Source organism: Salmo salar, chromosome 09 (assembly GCF_965601325.2).
Source record: "Salmo salar chromosome 09, fSalSal1, whole genome shotgun sequence".
NCBI classification, from domain to species: domain Eukaryota; kingdom Metazoa; phylum Chordata; class Actinopteri; order Salmoniformes; family Salmonidae; genus Salmo; species Salmo salar.
The window spans coordinates 16,515,974-16,538,495 of record NC_138299.1 but is presented as its reverse complement, the minus strand read 5'-3'; the positions used below and the strand labels follow the sequence as shown (position 1 = coordinate 16,538,495).

The following is a 22,522-nucleotide window of genomic DNA, read 5'->3' as shown; positions in this document are numbered from 1 at the left end:
GCCCCCATCTTGGCAGTGTTACTTAGCATTTAGCCTGTCCCTTCACGTCCAGGCACAGTTTGAGGCATGTACACAAATATATATATCTTTTTTTAAATTCAACAAGAACAAATGATTTCAAATTAATATTGAAATGCAGAAAAGCCTGTGGGTTGCTTGTAAAAGGAAAGAAGTATCTTAGGACCTGAAGGTCAGAACTACAATGGCAACCATACCAGGCAGACAGGTGGTTTACTTTACCTTTAAATCACACAATAACTAACCAGACAGAAAACCTGCTCTTCATCTCCATGACAACAACATGGACACATTTTCTTCACACTAAACAAGAACATTGTGCTGACAAGAATGCTGCTGAGTTAAGTGGTAAACTGTGCTTTCTGAATAGAACAATAGTAACTGTTTTTTCTTTAAATATTTTCTTCAAACTCAAGAGGATTTCTTATGGAAAACTTTAGCATTACAAATTCATCATGCTGAATCGTTTTGTGGTTAAACACCCCCAACACACACACACATCCGGTTTAATTAACTTGAGACACAATGAGTGTGATTCAAGTGCTCGGTCTCTGTTAGGGAATCTCAATTTATCAGGTCTGAATTGTATGCTAATACTAGAGAGAGCGAGGGACTTGAGGGACGTGACATTAAGAGCATTTCTTCCAGATTAAATTGATCACTCTCAGAAAACAGTGCTTTATTTCACAGGCTTTTAAGGATATGTAAATTATCTGGGAAGTGGATGGATGGAGAACTCTATTATCATCACTGTCAAGAGTGTTCCAGCCCAAAAAACAAAACAAAAACTAAGATGGGAACTACCTCAGACACTAACTAAACCTACTTCAGAGAGAGGGGAGGGGGAGAGAGAGAGAGCCCTTAGCGAGTGCCTAGAGAGAGAGCAGAGAGAGAGAGCATGAAGCGAGTGCCTAGAGAGAAAGCAGAGTGTATGGAGAGCAGGAGCACAGGGGCATGGAGAGAGAGCATGGAGAAAGCAGGGAGAGAGAGCACAGAGAGAGAGAGCGGGACAGAGCACAGACAGACAGACAGACAGACAGACAGACAGACAGACAGACAGACAGACAGACAGACAGACAGACAGACAGACAGACAGACAGACAGACAGACGAGCAGAGATAAAGCACGGAGAGCAGAGAGAGAGAGAGCATTGAGAGAGACAGAGCTTTAGTCAGACAGGACAGGACAGAAGAGAGAAGTGTGCCAGACACCAGTGACTTCCTCTCTGTCACTCCATAGCTGACAGCACAGCATCTGCCATGGTGGCTGATATAAATATCCTTGCCTGAACTCCATCCTTTAAAACAAAATGACTTGACAAAGTGCTCTGCCCGCCATATGGTTCAGTAAGGCCCAAGGATATAAACATAGAAACCTTGGCCTGTACAGAGGAGAAGGGTGGTGTGTGTGTGTGTGTGTGTGTGTGTGTGTGTGTGTGTGTGTGTGTGTGTGTGTGTGTGTGTGTGTGTGTGTGTGTGTGTGTGTGTGAGGTGGGTTGCTGCAGTCCTGGCTGGACCTGGGTAGAGAGAGAGAGGGGGCATGAGGGGTGTCTGGTTGAAGGGAGGGGTTGAGGGAGGGAGGCAAGGGGGCTCATAACTGACAGACCATCAGTTATGTGGGCCAATGTCCGGAAAGTGTTCGTCATCGATAGAGCACTCACGACATCTCTCACTCCCTCAGCGCATTTCAGGAGGGGGAGAGGATAACGGCGTAGAAGAGGAGTGGGTGCGGGACCATTTTACATTCCACTGTCGTTTTTCAATCTACCTTTGAGATAAAGGCTTGTGCCTGATGAATCAATAAGGTAGAGAGATGCTCAAGGAGAAAACAGCCAGGAGTGACCAAACAAGAACACAGAGATAGTCGCTGGGTCTTAGCAGTAAAACAATGTGGTGGTGTTGCTGTGTTTTGTCTTGATGAATTTGATAAGCCTGTGTGAGGGTGGGGACTGTTCTTTCACAGCATTTTAACTGTATTTCATGAATAAATGATAATGACGCTGGTTCAAAACATATTATTCATCACCACCTATTGGCTCGGACAGGAGGTTTACCTGGGGTTTCGTGGGTCGTCCGGTCAATGGTGCAGGTAGAGGGAAGGCGGAACTGGATCCCTGAAACAAGCCAGCCAATCACATTCAACATCCTGGTCACATCTGCCTAGTGCCCAGAACATGCACCAATCACAGTACACTATACAGAAAAACAGCTACGTACTGTAAGTGTCCACAGAGACAGGATGACAATGGCAGATAAATCAAGGATAAAGTATCAATTCAAACACGATGATTGGATTGTGAGGAAGCAGCAGAATACTTTTTCCTTCAACAGTAAAATACAGGTAACTGCCAAAATAAAGGAAACACCAACACAAAGTCTCTTAATAGGGTGTTGGGCCACCACAAGCTGCCAAATCAGCTTCAATGAACCTTGGCATAGATTCTACAAGTGTTTGGAACTCTATTGGAGGGATGCCAACACCATTCTCCATGAGAAATTCCATCATTTGGTGTTTTGTTGACGGTGGTGGAAAATGCTGTCTCAGGTGCCGCTCCAGAATCTCCATAAGTGTTCAATTGGGTTGAGATCTGAGACGCGCGCACACACACACACACCCTAAGCATGATGGGATGTTAATTGCTTAATTAATTTAGGAACCACACCTGTGTGGAAGCACCTGCTTTCAATATCCCTTTGTATCCTTCATTTACTCAAGTGTTTCCTTTATTTTGGCAGTTACCTGTATATTCACACAGTGAAAAGAATGGTGACATTTGTGGCCATCTATCCATAGAAATATGCACTCAGAAGATAAGGCTTTTGGCTAATAATTAGCTGATTAAAGTTTTGGTTCCTTGATGATTACATAGATTAATTTAGTTTTTAACTAGCAATCAGTTGTACAGTACACTGCTACATTTCAAATGATTTAAATGTGAAATGAAAGATCTGTTCTTATACAAGATATGACCCTAGTTGACCCTGGAAACTGTAATAGGATCAGTAAGAGGCTATGAGAAGATGTACAAAGAAGAAGCAAATCCCAACAATCACGGTGAGACATTTACGCATCACTCCCAAGCTAAAGCAGCTGAGATCATTGGCTGGCTGGTAGACGGTATTAGCATCCTTGTAAGAAAACTGAGCGTTTAGCATGGCTAAACAGAAAAGAATGAATGATGGATGGGCAGTTAAAGGTATGGGCATTGGCAAGCATGGCTCACCTTCCTGGGTGGGCTTAGAAAAATAACTTCATGCACTGCCATGTTGATGAGCACTTTGAGGATTGCTAAGCAACGAACGGAACGCCACAGTAGGCAATGAGGGTGGAAGAAGAAGAATCTCTTCACGTTCCTAACTTGACAGTAAGCAGTAGGTGATAGTAATAAAAATAACTACTAAATGAGAGTATTTTAACTTCCAGTTATCAATGTTGGGTAAAATAGCCCATCCAAAACAACTAAGAACATTCTAGGCTGATCACTCGCTGTGAGGTGAAGTTCTCTACACCAACACTCTCATTCAATCATATGCGTCAGAGGTGTGTTCATGTTGCATCAAATGTTGCTGTCCTAATATGAACACCATACAATTGGTATGTCATAACATCTTGGCCTGCTTCTAGATGACACTGTATCTAATGAAACATCCAACAACGCAGCAACAGAGAGAGGAAGTCTGATGTATTAGGCAGTGGAAAGGAAGTAAATGAATGTGACAATACAACCTAATTAACTTCTCTCCTGTGAAAACCTTGTCAGATTCAGCCAATTGATCTAACTTTTCTAAACGGCAGCACATGAAAATAAGGAATTAAGCACAGTTTCTGCTCAAAACAATAGGACAGAGTATCACTTCTTAGACTCAAATACATTTCTAATCAAATACATTTCTAATCAAATACATATCTAATCTTTTTTTTCTCCCAGTGTACTTTATTAGAGCCCAGGATTTAATGGGCTATTTCATACACAGCTCCTTAATAAGGATAGCACAGAAGTCTCGTGTTTCATCTGGTTGGTGCCTTGCTGGTAGCAGAGCTGTCGTTCTATATTTTCAATAGTTTCTGGGATCTGTTCCCAACACTGGGCACAAAAATATACGACCCAGCACCAAACGCAGTACAGTAGGTGTCAAAATAATACGTCTTCAGAATCATCATAACCATGCAGTTTATCATCATCACTATCTCGGGTCTCCGGGTCAATAATGTCACCAGTAATTCTTAGAAATAATCTGGTGATTTACATATTGTGTTGTATACAAAAGGATGAACATTAACATTTGGATACACTTGAGTAGCAGCTGTTAGAATGACATTCCCAGTCTTTGGTTCCTGAGCATGAGGATGATCAGTGACAGTAGAGACACAGCAACATCACTCCCCTGCGGCAGACAGACAGACATGACCTCCATGCCATTGCTACCTGGGGATGGATGGAGTTGACATTGGAAGGGAAACATCCCAACAGATGTCTTTGAAGCTTCTGTCAAATATCTGTTGATGTATACAGTGTAGGTGTTGGACAAGACTGACTAAACTGACAAAAGCAAGGGATAGGCATAGTAACGGTGTGTGTGTGTGCATGTGTGCTAGCACTCTGGTACCCTGTAAACCATGACCTACAAGGACCTGTACATTGCTAGACATGACCGCCTTGTCGACCTGACAGCTAGTGAGGTGAGACCGGTAGTCTCCCCAACGGCACACATCCTTAAACATTCTTGTGTAAGTTAGTTTGATGTTGATGATAATGCATTTTCCTGTGTACCAAATACCCCAGACATTGTTGTTGTAGGGGAGGCCAGATGGAGGTGCTAACATGGAGCAGGCCTTTGGTGACACGCTTCTTAAATACCAGCCCCTCGTATCAAGCTTGGACAGCTTTGGTGCAAGCTAGTAGCACTGATAGTTGGCCGTCTTGGCCACCTACATAGGCTTACAGTTTGTGGCCTCCAGATTGCAGGCCTGCCAAAGACTAAAGAAAAGCAATTGGCTTGGTACTGCTCTGTTTCAGCTGTTATGGGCAGCCTAGCTGTTGGAGAACAAGGTGCTTTCTGTATCCTTAAGTGTCCATGCATACAAAAAACTGTTGACATGTTTGAATCCTTCTTGAATGTAATGTAATTTGTGGATTCAAATTGTCTTTAAAGTGTGTGTGCATATTTCTCTGTGGTGTGTTTCTGCATGTGTACAAAACATATAGTATTCCCAACAGTCCAAACAGCTACTGAGTACTTCTGTTCCATAATCAGATTTTATGAACAATGTCAATTCCCGAGGTTCCCGTTTGTTCCTATAGAGTAAATCCAATTGCTCATATGATCCAATAGCCAGTCTTTGGGATTTATGGTTATATGAAAACTGCCCAGATTTACTTTGCTCCATTCCGGAGTGACATTGAACAGAAAACTCAAGATATGTCATGGAAAAACAATATATCCACAGAAAAACAATGTATCCACAGTCAGAGCAAAGATTGTCAAGAACCATAAGCAAAGGGCAGTCTATTTAGTCTACCACAGAGCTTCACAGAGTCTTTGGTAAAACATGTGGTAAATGCCATTTGTGAGAGACGACAGACTCATCGATTTAAAAAGTATACACTCATTACTAGTCCTCTTAAAGAACTGTAAGGAACAGTTCATGTCAATGTTCACTAATGCGTACAGCAGTTCAGAATGCTTTGGTCCATCAGTTCAAGCCAAGTGCAATCGAAGTCTGATGTACATTCAACTTCTTTGATTGTTCATCACATTCTTATGGTACATTCCATTCAACTATGTGGTTGCTGCCACTAATGTAGTCATTTAATGTCAAACCACATTAATGGGCAGGGGGTTATCCTATGCAATAGGAAACATTCATACAGAGATTTACGTGGCCATGATACCCAGAAAATGCACCGCCTTTGGACATCAATACTAAATGTTCCCATGCTGTAATCTGCTACCGATCATTCATCGCTACATTATTCTTACTGTTCAGAGTGTCAGAGACATGTATGTTATCTCCGCGCTGTTGTACTCATATCTCCCACTCCATAGCTCTACACTAGAACTCCTCTTCATGGACCGTGGTTCCCACTGGGGAGCCTTCTGCTGCCACCTGTCCCACAGAAAGGCCTGGTCACAGTGAGACTTCCCTGGGTTGTCAGGAGTTGTCTCCCCCTCTGGATCTCCAGGGTCCTCAACGACATCCATGCCAGAGGTATCTGTGGCTTCCCCTGTGGCATCCTCTGGCTCCATGGGTGCCATCTCAAATGGGGACAAGCTAATGCTAGCTGGGTCTTGTAATAATAGTAGTGGATCTAGGCCTAGGATGACTGGTTCTGGGTGGCACATCGTGGCTGGGTCCAGGGCTACTGAGTCTGGGGTGAATGGACTGTCCAGTCCGAAGGAGACCAGACCAGGTGAATGTACTGTAACTTGGTCCAGTGGTTCTGGATCTTCAGGGAACTCAGTAGGTAGGTATTCATGCATTTGATCTAATCGGTACTCCATAGCTGAGTCCACAGATACTGATTCCATTTGGTATATAGAGGTTTGGTCCGGACTGGGGGGGCTCAGAGAAACTGGCTCTGGTGGAGTGTACATGGCGATTGGGCTGAGATCTGATGAACTCACACTAACGGTCTCCAGAGGTTCTGGCGGATCCAAGAAGACTGAGTCCAGATCAGATTCATCTGAGGAATTGAAGGTGGTTAAGTCCAAATGGACCATAAATGGATCAGATGGGCAATCAGTGGCCTGGTCCTCTGATTCTGGACAAGGTGGCCATTCTGGCTCCAGAGAGTCATCAAACTCATCAAACGAGTCGATGGTGACTGGATATGCATGCACTACTATTTCCGATGAGAATATGTCTAAATCTAAGGGGATTGGATCTGGCAGGTCTGGAAAGCAGACAGTGGCTAGGTCTTGTGATTCTGAATCAGGTGGGATCAGACACACATCCAGGGGTTCTAAATCAGTTGGGCTCTCTGGAGTAACTATGACAGTTGGGCAAATGGTAACTGAGTATTGATCAAGTTTCTCTGATGAGTACACATTAGTAGGGGACAGTGGTTTTATTTCTGGCTCTGTTGAGACTATGGGACCTGGGCCTAATGGTTCAGGGTCTGGCAGACACACAGGAACTGGGTCTTGAGACATTGGATTTTTCTGGCGCACAGTATCGTCTTCCACAGATTCTGAATCTGATGCAGACAAGTCAGAGTCTGACTCTTGTGGTGGGGACACAGTGACCTCAGGTACTGGATATGGTAGGTGCAGAATTCTTGGTTCTGGGACTAGGGGTTTCACATTAACTGAGTCAATTGATCCTGTATCTGAGGGGTTCAGATTAACTGGGTCCAGCTTGTCTGTTTCTTCAAGGTACACATTAGCTACGTCTGTGGGCACTGGATCTGGAGAGCACAAAGCCTTTGGGTACAGCTGCTCTGAATCTAGGGGGTCCTCAATGGCTGGATCCACTGACTGTGTTTCTGAGGAGCTCATGCTGACTCTGTCAGGAGATATCAGTATTGATAGCCTCTTCGTGTTCTGGTCTAGTGGTTCTGGGCAAACCACAGTGTTTGATGAGTTTACTGGCACTGATTCTGGTTGGATCATGGTGACTGGATCCACAAGTAATGGATCTAGAGTGATCGGGATAGAACCCTCCACAAACAGCGATGCCGGACGCCTTAGAATGGCTGGGTCCATTGAGATCTGTTTAGGAAGACGGCGCCTCACGATGGCCTGCTTCTCCTGCATCTCTCCCTCCTCAGGACAGTTGACGGCTGCGTCCGCCGTGCTCTGTCTCACCAGCACCTTGCTCCTGGCCTGCGTCCCTACTGACAATTGAGCCACTTTAGTCTGTTTCCCAGCCGCCCCTGTTCCCCCAGACGCCCCAGGCTGTGGAGACCACGTGTTGTAGTGCTGCGTGAAGCTGTTGAAGTTACTATTGAAGGCCCTGAGCTCAGTGCACAGGTCCCTCCTGAGATCAGACAGCTCACGACGCATGGCCGACACTTCCTCCTTCCACTGCATGCTGATGGTTGCAGCCAATTGGGCCGACTCCTTGATACTGGCCTGGATTGCTTTGGGTGAGGGCCTCTCTGGGGCCTGGACGCTAGCTTTAGGGGGCCTGAACAGTCTGGGTGAAACAGGGGGCCCAGACTGGGGTTTGGCTGTAGCACCGATACTCTCTTGGCGGTACAGTCTGTCTCTTCTGATAGGGCAGCCTAGATCGTCATGGGCCAATGGGCCTGTGTCTGCCACGTCTCGATGTACACTGGCCTGGTACTCAGGTAAGCTAGTGGCTTCCTGTGTATATTTTCCCTCTGGAAGACAAACGTAAATATGTGTAGTATGTCATCAGGCCACAGGTGTGAGCAGCTGGAGAGAATGTGCTATCAGAGCCACAAAGCACAGAAATCAAGTCATGCAGTTTTTAGGTTAAGAAATGTATGAGTCAAAATAAGACTTGAAATTGGCCTATATCTTTAGTGTCTAAAAATCATTATTACAGTATGTGCTTGAATCTACAATGCTACATAAGGAAACCTTCAGGAACACAAACTAAATGTTCATAGTCCCATTTTGACTCATATTTCTGATTATGGTTTACACTGCCTTCCCAATCTGAAATGAACCTGTATCATGCATGCTTCTCATCTTTTCACTGCACAGAGACAGCCCCCAAAACACATGACAAAGAATAAGACACTGTTAAAAACTACTGTATGCATGGTATTCAAAACCTCTGGTAGATTGACCACATATGACACAGGTGTAACTTTGTGCACTGGAAAGAAGCAAAGATGAACATCCCCGCCTCTATCAGGAAGTATAGTATGAACCCTATTGAATTTCATGATGTCCAGTATAACCTATCTACCTGAACTCAGAGGGGAGAACCAATCACCCAAAGACTCCTGACATCAGACACACCCCACTCTCCACACCATAGATTACATGAAATTGCAATTATACATTTTAAGATGCTGTTTTAGTTTGTTGAGAAAGCAGTGTAAATAACCTGGAAAAAGTCTATCAAAAGCACAATTCTCCAGATGGTCACACCTTCTCTTAACCCTTCCCATATATCATTGGTAGAACTACATGTCAGAAAGAATGGGTACAACTGAAAAACCGTCAATCTTCTTGTTGTGTTTGTGCAGATCCAGGAATGGAAAACAATAGCATGCCTACTATTTCTCCTCTGGCGAAGCAGGTGACCTTACGGGACCGTTTGCTGAAGTGCTTTTTAGTCACTCAGTGTCACACTCGCAGTTAATTTTATTTCACACAAAAAAAAAAAAAAAACATTTTTGTGACCTCAATTTTGTTGACCAGCGCAGTTATTACCCACCACATCTGTAGGAACTGAACTGTAGAATCTGTGGGAGAGAAAACTCAAAGCACAAGGTGTGTCCATCACTTTGTGGTTTGTAAGTACAGGTAAATAAAGCTGTGGTAAACCCATTCAGTCATGAAGACTCTGGAGTTGAAGGACTGTTCATCTCAGCCTTTTTCCACTGCCCAGAGTGTCAATCAAGCTGAAAACACACCCAAAGCACCCGTGGCTTATCATGAAATGAGGTTTAGAGTCAGATTGTGCTCAAGGCGAACAAATCCATCTAGTAAAAGAAAAACCAAAGGGAGAATAAAATCCATCATTGCCTTAATCTGAAAAGGTCTCATGATATAACGTTCACTTCATGTACCTGCAGAATGATTTCAATAGGGTTCATAACTTTACTCTCTGATATGAATGATGAATGAAGATATGAATTACTGTATTGAAAATGCAATATGATGGATTGGCTCAAAGCAACTCATAAACTGTACTTGAATACAATTTTTATATCAACAATCAGGAAATATGTAAAAGTGATTCATGCAAACGTATGAAGCCATTTCATAAAGCATTTCAAGAGCAGAGCATCACAAGAAATCTCATGTGCATGCTCTTAACTTCATCAATCTCACTTGATACAACATTTTGATATTTACAAATGGTAACCGTCTAAATTTATGTATAAGGATTACTTTGCATGGCTAATTAAACACATCATTCACTTTGGATACGAGCTGTCATCTTAATCAATTGTCCATACACTACTGTATACTTTATGCGTGGTGTCTGTCTATGTGCTGCAGTCCCCTCCTTCCCTGTTGGTCTTACCTGTGGTGGACCTGATGGTGGAGGTGACAGTGGAGGAGGTCATGGTGGGGATGCAGTCATCATCCTGGGAGTAGCCAGCCTGGATGGCCCTCAGGTAGCTATGACTCCGTGTCCGGAAACAGCCGGGCAGGTCCAGAGCCTCCACAGCCTGGGATTCCACCTCACTGAACACCGACTCACATACTGACTCAAACTGACCGTTTATATCTGTTTCACTCACCTGCAGGAGAGAACAACAGGGAGAGAAAGGTTCAATTCAACTTTCACTTTTCTTAAAGTTTTTGCCATCGTGGGAAAAACTTAATTGGTTGTTTACAAAGTTTGGAGTTATGCTCTTTTCTTCCACTTAATAGAAAAGTGTTTGATTGAAATGGGTGCCAGCTAATTGCCAGAGAGCAAATGTTTGAAAAGGATAGCGTCTGCAGAGAGGTAAACAAAATTGCATTGTTCAAATTCGGGTTTAATTTGAGCATTTTCTTGATACGCAATTACTTTGTGAAATGTCAAGCCTATGAGTTGCTCAGCAGGACAATGTTCTTTGCTTGTTGTTGTTTTTCTCAGTTTCTTCAGTTTGCCGCAGTAGCTCACATTATGCATTCTGTAAGCTAGATCTATGATGACATTTTTAAAGGATTGGAGGAATTCAAGGTCATATTCTGTAGTGGCATAGCATACTGTATGAGTGTTAGTTCCCTCTGGATCCCCTGAGAGAATGTGAGTCCTGACCTCGACAGAACCATTATTTGGCAATCTTATTATCCTCAGACAGATATGCATCTTGTGATTTAAAGATATCAATTTAGGGAAAATGAAATGGTCCGATTCTATCTCGCCATTGCTATTTGGCAATCTTTAAAATCAGAGATAAAGATCCTGTTCTATTGAAAGATGTATTATCTTGTAATAACCTCAGCAAGGTGCCGTGGAGGCAGAGATAGACCCAGAGAATTAGGGGGAGAGAGGTTGAGCTTTTAAGACTTCGGACAAATCAATACACCCCGACTTTAAGAGAGAGATTTAGATCTTAAATGAATATAAACCAGAGACATAACATACTCCATTTGGCTTGTACACATTAAAATGGATTTAATGTCCATTCTAAAGTGCCCTTCTAGCCAATCAGAAACGAGTATTCAACAATGCCATGGTATAAGATCAAAGTACCTGGATCTAAGGGAGGTTAAAGACAGCATTGAATAAAGGAAGAGAGAAAGAACGCGAAATCCATTGACAGGAGCCAGAGTCAGGGCAGACGGCCGCCGCGATATCTGACATAAGACAATGACAATATCCTGGACATATCATTGTTATAGGCCAGATACTCACCTGGCTGACCTGGCTAACACAGCTGGCCTGGCTGAGAGTGCTGACCGCCCGCATGTAGCTCTGGTTCCTGGAGCGGAACTGGGCTGCTGGGAGAGGTGGCTGCTGGGATTTGTAGTTGGTGGAGGGCTCCAGGGCCATGCTGCGGTGGTGGGGGTGCATGTCTCTTGAGGTCTGCAAGTGGTAGTTCTGACTGAATGGAGAGAGAGAGCGAGAGAGATACGACAGAGAGGGAGAAACGACAGAGAGAGAGAGCGATAGAGACACACAGAGAGAAATAAAGACAATAGTCATCAAGGTGCCGTAGAAATGAGCTTAATAGTTTGACTAATAAACAAGTAATTTGACACAGTTGTTACATTGAGGAAAAAACTGAAGTGTTATTAACTTCATGGCAGACATCCTCTGGGCGAACTGAACTTCAGACTGAGACTGATTATGACATTGCATTCCACAGGAGAGGTGGATCTTCCTCACCCCACTAAACCATTGCTGTGCTCAACAGTGTCCTCGAAATGGCAATTCGATTTGCTATTGTGCTGAAACATTCAATCAACGCTTGAAGATTAGGTAAATGCTAATTAGGAGCTAGTTAGCAAGCAGAGCAAGAATTTCTGAGAGAGCAGGAGAGTCAGCCAGGTCAATTAAATGTGCTTCCCCAGAAGGGCAAAATAGCCTTTAGTCACGGAGTCACAGAGAGGTTGGACTAGGACTGCTGTCAGAATGATCGGACCAAAATGCAGCGTGTTCGTAGTTCCACATATTTTATTTAACGTGAAACTGAAATGCAATACACCAAATACTAGAAATACAAAAAAACAACAAACCGTGAAACAGAGAGGAAAACACATTACTCAAAATTAATCACCCACAAACACAGGTGGGACAAACATCAACATAAATATGACCTCCAATTAGAGGTAACGAGGATCAGCTGCCTCCGATTGGAGATCAACCCAAACAACACCAACATAGAAATACAAAACTAGAAACTGAACATAGAAATACAAAAACAGACAAACACCCCCTGTCACGCCCTGACCTACTCTACCATAGAAAATAACAACTTACTATGGTCAGGACGTGACAACTGCTAGCATGACATGTTAAGTGCAAATAGACAGATGGAGGAAGAGATGGAAAGAGAACAGGTAGGTGAGGAAAGCATAGGAATACAAAATAAGTACACCTAATGTCAGATAGGGACGAGTAAGCAGTTTTCAAGACTTTGTGTAGGAACAAAAATTGGTATTTTTTAGTGTGACTAATGCCAGTGTGATTAAAATCCTGCCACTCCCTCAAGAACTGTCAGAGATGGACCTTTTACATGTATACAGCGTTCATAGACTATATCAATCATTCACACACTGTATGGCAGGTTATCCCTGAGTGAGACGACATCCAGAGATGAGCCTAGGAAAGAAGTGGATTCAGGTGCAGAGGCTCAGTTAAACTAACTAATATACGATTAAAAACAGAGATTAGTCACCGGTCAAGACCAGCTACCACTGATACATTCAATGGCAGTTAAAGACAGAACCAAATCCGTGTTGTCAATATAGCTAAGAGCCCATGTAGGTTAGACAGAGCCTTTGTTGTGTTCTACGATGCTGTATGGCTTGGCGGCATGGCAAGAGAAATAGGAGATTGGCCTGGCTGTCACGCCCTGACCACAGAGAGCCATTGTTTCTCTATGGTGAAGTAGGTCAGGGCGTGACTGGGGGGTATTCTAGTTGATTATTTCTATGTGGGGTTCTAGGTTACTATTTCTATGTTGGAGATTTGTATGATTCCCAATTAGAGGGAGCTGGTAATCGTTGTCTCTAATTGGGGATCATATTTAAGTAGTTATTTTTCCACCTGTGTTTGTGGGATCTTGGTTATGTGGAGTTGCCTGTGAGCACGCCATAGCTTCACGTGTTCGGTGCGCTTTATTGTTTTTGTGAGTTTCATTTAATAAAGATGTGGAACTCTACGTACACTGCACCTTGGTCTGAGTATGATTACAACGACGATCGTGACAGAAGATCCCACCACATCAGGACCAAGCAGCGTGTCCAGGAGGAGAAGGTATCCTGGACTTAGGAGGAGATCTTGGATGGGAAGGGATCCTGGCAGGACAGGATTGCCTTCCTTGGCGGCAAACGCAGGGAGAGAAGGGAGGACCGAGACGACGCCGGGGTTCGCGGCCTCAAAGACAGCCCAAAAGACAGCCCGAATGTTTTGGGGGGCACACGGGGTGGTCAGCGGAGCCGAGGAATGAGCCAGAGACCATCAGGGAGTCGAAGGAGGAACTCGCTGAAAGATTCCAGAGAGGTGGTGGTGGTGATGAGAGAGCTGCAGCGTGGGTGTGCTGAGGAGCGTGACACCAGTCTGGTGTCAGCTGCACCGGTTTCACGTATCTGGCCTCCAGTGTGCCTCCCCAGTCCGGTACGTCCTGTGTCTCTTCCACTCACTCGCCCTGAAATGCGTGTCCCCAGTCCAGTGTGTCCTGTGCCAGCTCCAGTGTGTCATCGAACCGGTACCATTGATGCCGGTTCTACGCACCAGGTCTCCAGTGCGACTCCACAGCCCAGTGCGTCCTGTGCCAGCTCCACGCACCAGGCCTCCAGTGCGCCTTCACAGTCCGGAACCTCCAGCGATGGTCAACGGTCCGGAACCTCTAGCGGGGGTCAATGGTCTGGAGCTTCCAGGCAAGGCGTCCAGTCCTGCTCCAGGGCAGGAGCCTCCCTCTGCGCCAATGCCCAGTCCAGGCACGGTGTCCAGTCCAGCTCCAAGGCCGGAGCCTTCCCCTGCGTCGATGCCCAGTCCTGCTCCATGGCCGGAGTCTTCTTCTGCGCCGGTGTTCAGTTCAGCTACGGCATCCAGTCCTGCTCCAGGACAGGAGCCTCCCTCTGCGCTGATGCCCAGTCCAAGCACGGCGTCCAGTCCTGCTCCATTGCCGGAGTCTTCCTCGGCGCCGATGTCCAGACGCGGCGTCCCGTTCCATGGCAGGAGTCTTCCTCTGCACCGATGTCCAGGCCAGGGCTGGTGTCCAGTCCCGCTCCTTGGCAGGAGTCTTCCTCGGCATCGAGATCCAGTCCAGGCACAGTGTTCTGCCTGGGTCCATGGCTGGATCCGTGGGATGAACGGTTTCTTCGGTCCGCACCAGAGCCACCACCAAAGATGGTGGATCTGCGAGCTGAGCGGGTTCTTTGTCCCACACCAGAGCCGCCCCTGATGCTGGTGGATCCGCGGGATGAGCGGTACTTCGTCCAGTACCAGAGCCACCACCGACACTAATCACCCCCCTACCCTACCTATTTGGTTTTTTGGTTTTGCTGCCAGAGTCCGCACCTTTTGGGGGGGGGGGGGGGGGGGGGGGTACTGTCACGCCCTGACCATAGAGAGCCATTGTTTCTCTATAGTGAAGTAGGTCAGGGCGTGACTGGGGGGGTATTCTAGTTTATTTCTATGTGGGGTTCTAGGTTACTATTTCTATGTTGGTGATTTGTATGATTCCCAATTAGAGGCAGCTGGTAATCGTTGTCTCTAATTGGGTATCATATTTAAGTGGTTATTTTTTCCACCTGTGTTTGTGGGATCTTGTTTATGTGGAGTTGCCTGTGAGCACTTCATAGCTTCACGTGTTCATTGCTCTTTATTGTTTTTGTGAGTTTCATTTAATAAAGATGTGGAACTCTACGTACGCTGCGCCTTGGTCTGAGTATGATTACAACGACGATCGTGACACTGGCTGACTTGCCATTGACTAGGAGTGAGTGTTTGCTGTATGAGGTGTCCATATTGAGTCTGTCAGCGGGGCTCAGTGCCAGCTGGCTTTTCAGCCTGACCACCGCAACATGGCAGCACCAGAGAGCGAGGGGGAGGTAGGAGAAAGAGAGGGAGAACACTGTGCTTGTACACACCTTAAGTCTGCAGCAAAATTGGTGATGTAGTTCCGCACGTCACTGTTCATTTTATCCACCCGGTAAGAGCTGTGGGCAGAGAAGAAGCAATGTTACTATGTCCACTGCTGGGGGAGTCAATGGATGCGGGTGGGACTGAGATCACAGTGCAACATCAATGGATTCTGAATTTGTATGTTTGTGGAGACATCAAATGTTTGCCTGTGATGTTCACCAAAGTGCAGCAAACATTAGGGTGATACAAGAACATGTTTATGGACAAACTGACCACCGTAACAGCAACTAATGGCCATGTGGAAGATGGTAAAAGGTGTAGACTGACAGAGTGGTGTCAGTAAATGGTGCTTCATGGCAGACAGTACCTCATGTTATTGGGAAAGTGAAAGGGGGATACCTAGTCAGTTGCACAACTGAAATTTGTCTTTCGCATTTAACCCAACCCCTCTGAATCAGAGAGGTGCAGGAGGGGGCTGCCTTAATCGACATCCACGTCTTTGGCGCCCGGGGAACAGTGGGTTAACTGCCTTGCTCAGGGGCCGAACTATTGCTCGGTGTCTGTATAACACACAGACAGACACACTAGACATCATGGGGGTATCCAATTATGATGACTTTTAGCTTTAACGTAAGGTGCACACAGTGGTACAATTCAAAAACAAAATGAGTCTTAAGATCATCAGCAATGATAAGTAGGCCATGGCTCATTTACCCATGAAGTGTAAAACACACCCAATTAAAAGACAGAGGATCTCGTCTTGAATAAAAAAAGTTATTTTCCTACGGCAGATTAATTGTGCGTAACTGAGGAGTAAAATACAACTTAAAGTTCCATCCATGAACAATGAAAGCAGCTCCAGCTTTTAGCTGACAACATCAGATGAAACCGCAGCACATTGACTGACGGAGATAATGTGCATTACTTCACCCATCCCCACAGCCACGGCGTAAAAATGACTAGTATAGTCGACAGAGCTTAGACAATCTGCTTCACAAAAAGGCAACTCTTCATAATTTTTTTTACCCCTGCACATTTGCCTTTAATGTCTCTAAGTGTTGCTAATGCACTTCCCATTGGTGACAAATATGAAACTATGATATGACGTGAATCTCTACCTCCCTTCTCACTTTCTCTGCCTGCCTTTCATGCTGGCTGTGACTGGGACCTTGTGTATTCTTTCAGTGGTTAAACAAAGATGCTTTTTAGATAAAGTCATTGTGCTGCGTTCTACCAAAACGGCGAGAGAGAGAGAGAGAGAGGGAAAAGTCATATGTAAGAGTACAAAGGAGAGGGAGAATACTGCAGCTAGGAGAAAGATAGTGTGTTATAAAGCTGGAGAATGAACTCCAGAGAGAGAGAGAGGGAGGGAGAGTAAAAGGAAGTGAGGGGGAGAGAAAGAGAGTGCATTAAACCTTGAGGGTGAACAGATGAGGGCAATAGGCACACACTAGGCATTATAACTTCTGGGAAATGTGTCTGCTCTATAACAGGAAGGACAGCATCCCAGACAACCAGAACTAACAGCAAAGCCCAATAGAAAATAACCACTGTCTGACTGTTTACTGTCCGTGGGACTGAAGATAATGAGTAGTGAAGTTTAGCCTCGACCCCGGAAGACAAGGGGTCAGGAGACAGTAAGGAAGTCAGAGGGGCCTACAGATGGGTTTAAGCCACATTATAAATCCATTATAATCATCAGCGTCTAATTATGATTAGCCATTATCATCATCATCCCCATCATGAACATACAGTAAGAGATAAATAACAGGTACATGGCAAAAAAAATATAAGGCAATGTTTACATGACCCATTTTCAAACAGCCCCTTATTTACCACTGTTTTTAAGAACCATTCACACAGACCGGAAACCTGTATTTTGGTTACAGGGTCTGGGAAAATGCAGGAATCATGACTAGATCTTTAGGTGGGTTTTAATTGACTATGTTTTTTACCCCTACCCCTTTCAGATATTCCAGAAAGCTGGTATAAAAAAAATCTGCCATGGTTAAATAGTGGGATTTTGGTCTGTCTATTCACTGTAGACTACCCGCATGTTGGTGTTGCAGTGTTGGCCTACCTGGTTCAAGCCAGGCTGAAGAATTCTGCCTGTAGAGGCTGTAGCTCGGTTAAAAGCGTTGGGCCAGTAACCGAAAGGTCGCTGGTTCGAATCCCTGACCAGACTAGGTGAAAAATGTGTTAATGTGCCCTTGAGCAAGGCACTTAACCCTAATTCCTCCTGTAAGTGACTAAAATGTATGAAAGGGATATTATAGTCCATAATGACTGTACCCTTAAAGGCAACAATGACTTTAACTATGAGGGAAAGTACCACACATATCTACTGTATATAGTAGAAGTCTTATGGGAACAGCTCAACAAACAACGAATCAGTGTCTCAAACAGCAACTAATCAATGGAATGGGATTTCTCTCCGACAATAAGATGTGACAAACAAGCGTTCATATGATCCGCAATCCGAATGACTAATTGCCTTATGTCACATCAGTAACTAACGAATGCTTCATGCATGTTCATTTTAATTCATTACGAATGCTACTCAAGAGGCTAATCATAATTTGGAGAAAAAAAAAACTGAGTTATTTTAAAACCTGCCTCAAATAGCTGGGATTGATTTTTGCGTGGTGTAGATCTTGTCCCCCCCCCCCCCCCCCCATTCCCAATGAGAAGGCAGCCATTAGAGAAAGTGTGCCTCTCTCCAATGAGTGGGGAGTGCTCCTCTATCAAGCGCTATGTGTACCATGCCTGATTGACTCATTAACTTTTCCTGCTATGCAGTGATGCTTTATTTAAATGCCTTTCCAGTCCTATATCATCACCAATAATACATCCCTTAAAAGAGTTTTGCTAGTCCCTTGTATCGCGGCGTGAAATCCGATACAAATTACATTCATTTATCTTAGTCTACAACCTACAGCTTGGGACCCCAAGGCACCTTTGTGGGGGGGTGAATTATTATTAATTAAAACATCAGTCCCCTCTTGTGGTGGGGCGTTTCAGCTGAACGGCCTAGAGACAGGCTTGTTGATGGTGATGGATTCTTTATTGGTGAGAAAGTGGATAAAGAGCCACCCTGTCAGCTATGAGAGGGAGGTAACACAAACCAAAGGCTGTTCTCACTTTAACACAATTAGCTACAGGAACCTCTGCCGTCAAATTTACACCCACCGCGACCCCGAGGGAGAGGAAATTGCTTCAAGTGGGAACAGAAATCCAACCTTGCTCACTCACACAGGTGCCTCAAATCCAATCCAATTCAGTCCAAACAAGCAGTGAGCCATGATATTATGAGAGCTTTCATGTCAGGTGCCACTCAGATCAGCAGTGCCACTCAGATCAGCAGTGCCACTCAGATCAGCATTACTACTCAGATCAGCAGTACCACTCAGATCAGCATTACCACTCAGATCAGCATTACCATTCAGATCAGCATTACCACTCAGATCAGCATTACCACTCAGATCAGCATTACCACTCAGATCAGCATTACCACTCAGAACAGCATTACCACTCAGATCAGCATTACCACTCAGATCATCGTTACCACTCAGATCAACAGTACCACTCAGATCAACAGTGCCACTCAGATCAGCAGTGCCACTCAGATCAACAGTACCACTCAGATCAGCAGTGCCACTCAGATCAGCAGTGCCACTCAGATCAGCAGTGCCACTCAGATAAGCATTACTACTCAGGTAAGGAGTACCACTCGGATCAGCAGTGCCACTCAGATAAGCATTACCACTCAGATCAGCAGTACCACTCAGATAAGCAGTGCCACTCAAATCAGCAGTGCCACTCAGATCAGCATTGCCACTCAGATCAGCATTACCACTCAGATCAGCATTACCACTCAGATCAGCAGTGCCACTCAGATCAGCATTGCCACTCAGATAAGCATTACCACTCAGATCAGCATTACCACTCAGATCAGCAGTACCACTCAAGCATGGAGCCCCATACTACAGCCAAATCGGGACATTTTTTTGAGCAATGGCAGAGATCAAAAGTATGGCACAAGCCCGGGTCTAAAACAACTAAGATATAAAGTCTCTTTTGAGTTCCTAATTAGTCAAAATTAACATGTACAATTAAAAGGGAAATTAGTAGAGCCAGGAGTTTTACTGACCATGTGACCTTACCAGGCAAAACTCTGGGCCTCAAGGTCAGCCTGTCACACCCTGATCTTTCACCTGTCCTTGTGATTGTCTCCACCCCCTCCAGGTGTCGCTTATTTTCCTCAGTGTATTTATCCCTGTGTTTCCTGTCTCTCTGTGCCAGTTCGTCTTGTATGTTCAAATCAACCAGTGTGGTTTTTCCCGTGCTCCTGCTTGTCTACTAGTCCACCCGGTTTTGACCTTTGCATGTTTCTGGACTCCATTCCTGCCTGCCTGACCATTCTGCCTGCCCTGACTTCGAGCCTGCCTGCCATTCTATACCTCTGGATCGCTGAACTGGTTTTGACCTTTCGCCTGTCCACGACTATTCTCTTGCCTACCAATTAAAGATTGTTAATAAACATCTTGGACTCTAACCATCTGCCTCCTGTGTCTGCATCTGGGTCTCGCCTTGTGCCCTTTTACAGCCAAAACTACTGGGCCCAGAGGTGAGGCTCAAACTTCAATAGATGCAATAGACAGACAGGCAATACCGGAGCAGTCCTGGCGTGTCACAGGAAGACATGGTAAGACAAAGAGAATATTACTAAGTCCATTCAGTCATGAAGTAAAGGCCTCCACAGCAGGCATTCTTCAGCCTGGCCTGAACCAGGTAGCCCAACACTAACATGCTGAGGTAGCCCAACACTGTCTACAGTGAATACAGGAGGAACTTCATCAACTGTCTCCATACTTGTGTTGTCAATGGACTCTGAGGCAGGGCACGGGGCCGGGCAACATAAAATGATCCATATAGATATTCCTCTTTCACTAAAAGCAGCAGGCTCCTGGACTAACTGCTGAGAGAGGCATTATCCAGAGAGACCCTCAGAGCATAATACGTGTAATGGATATCTGCTGCTCCATCTTCTAAATCACTCCCTTTTTAGTGGCATTCTTAATGGAGTGTAATTCTTAGTACCCAAATCCCAAAACTGTGTTGTTTTCATAGCTACTGGTTTTGGATCATAGGCAGATGAAGGGCATTAGCAAAGCCACTATCATCACATAATATAATAAACCTCTGCATTGTGTAGTACTGCGTGAGTGCGTGTCCAATCGCACTGACGTGCTTTCACACGTCAACGACATATACGCCCACAGAGGACTTTTAAACCGTTCAAAATTCATTTCAACTTGTTATCAGACAAAATAATAATAATCCTTTGCAAAAAAAACAAACAAGCAGTGTAAATGAAATGTAATTAACACCCCAGAATCCTGGGTAACTCATTTTAATTGTGTCATGCTGACAGTGGTGTGAGTACTAAGGGATAGTGTTTGCTACACTTGCTGTGATGTCAATATTTTCCAGGAAAAAGCCTTGCTGTACCCTAACGGTAATTTAGCAACCAGTGTTGAATGGTAATGAGTAGAGCTGCTGCAGCATGCAGGGGTTGGGGAGGAGAGAAACACACCACAGTCATACAGAGCGAGGTAGGCATAACTGGATCAAGACCAACATAGAGCTGATGCGGCAGTACAGCAGGGATACCACAAGCACCGTAGAAATGGATAGAGATACATAGAATCTCCATGACTGTCACGCCCTGACCTGAGAGATCCTTTTTATGTCTCTATTAAGGTTTGGTCAGGGTGTGATTTGGGTGGGCATTCTATGTCTGCTTTTCTATGTTTGGGATTGCTTTGTTTCGGCCGGGTATGGCTCCCAATCAGGAACATCGTTTTTGCTGATTGGGAGTCATACTTAGGCAGCCTGTTTTTCCTTTGGGTTTTGTGGGTGAATATTTCCTGTTTAGTTTTGTTACACCTGACAGAACTGTTACTGGTCGTTTTTGGTTGATTTTTGTGAAGTGTTCATTCGGTCCATTAAAATTATTCATGATGAACACATCCTCCGCTGCACCTTGGTCTCATTTTGACGACGGCCGTTACAATGACAAGAATTACAACAGGCACGTTTGCATTTACCTATGGCAACAGGTTTCACACTGTATTAACAACACAACTTTGACATCATGTTACATCAATCTCTATACTGGCACTTTTGCTGTTAAGTTTAAGGGTGTCAATCAAATGACCAAGAAGAAATATAGAATTTTTGGTATGCCAAAATATCACTGACAAAACATTCCCCCTTTCCAAATAGAAGACTGTGCTAGCACAAAGCAGCCTGTTATGCGAGTGCCAAGAAAATAATTAATCTAATAGTACATTGATAGAGTCCAGCACATGTCAGTCACGGTGTCGTACTGACTGACACAGCAGAATAGAATAGGCAGACAGAAATACGAGGTTCTGAAAGTGCTGGTCTGGGAGGAGGGTTTTACAATGGCACATTAATACAATGGACTCCTGAACTCTCCTGTTATTACTGTTTCCATATTCAACCATGAACAAAGAGAGACGAGTGGCCTTTGAGGAAGAATGAAAGGATGCTTGCACTGGCAGACAGTGGCGCTACATTAACAATTACATCAGGGAAAGATGGACTCGCCAAGTACAATTTAATGTATTTATGTCTGATATAATGCTTAAATTAAAAACGCAATAAAGAATAAACTATAGCTGTGGCTCAGAGAATAGTGACTTTCTCATACCTGCACTGACACAATGAAGAACACCTTTTATTCAAGACAAAACTCTAAAACCATTTAGACTGAACGTCTATGGGAGATGGATTTTACACTGAGATCCACCTTTGAACTACCACAGGATCTCATAAAATGACTATGCTTTTATTGCAATATAACTCTGCCACTGCTCTGTGACCTAAATTGACAAGGATATGAATGATATATGAGAGTGCCCCAGGGGTGAAGGTGAGGAAGTGCGGTAACAAGGAAATGGGAGAAACACTGGGCAAACACAGCAGCCATTGACAAGGACAATTAACAAACCATACAAGGACAAGAAACAGCTCATATGAAAAAATACTACAGTTTACAATAGAATACTACAGTACT

The 22,522-nt window shown here is 44.6% G+C and overlaps 1 protein-coding gene across 1 annotated transcript in view; it reads right to left on the bottom strand.

Moving 5' to 3' along the window:
- The window catches only part of dlgap2a (discs, large (Drosophila) homolog-associated protein 2a), a 51,702-nt gene that overhangs the window by 13,992 nt on the left and 15,188 nt on the right, over window positions 1-22,522 (bottom strand). The window contains exons 3-6 of the mRNA XM_082955637.1: window positions 15,423-15,491; window positions 11,518-11,707; window positions 10,192-10,411; window positions 2,072-2,131 (exon numbers count right to left, since the gene is read on the bottom strand). Of these exons, the coding sequence (XP_082811763.1) occupies window positions 2,072-2,131; window positions 10,192-10,411; window positions 11,518-11,707; window positions 15,423-15,491 (539 nt within the window). The remainder of the gene's footprint in view (window positions 1-2,071; window positions 2,132-10,191; window positions 10,412-11,517; window positions 11,708-15,422; window positions 15,492-22,522) is intronic.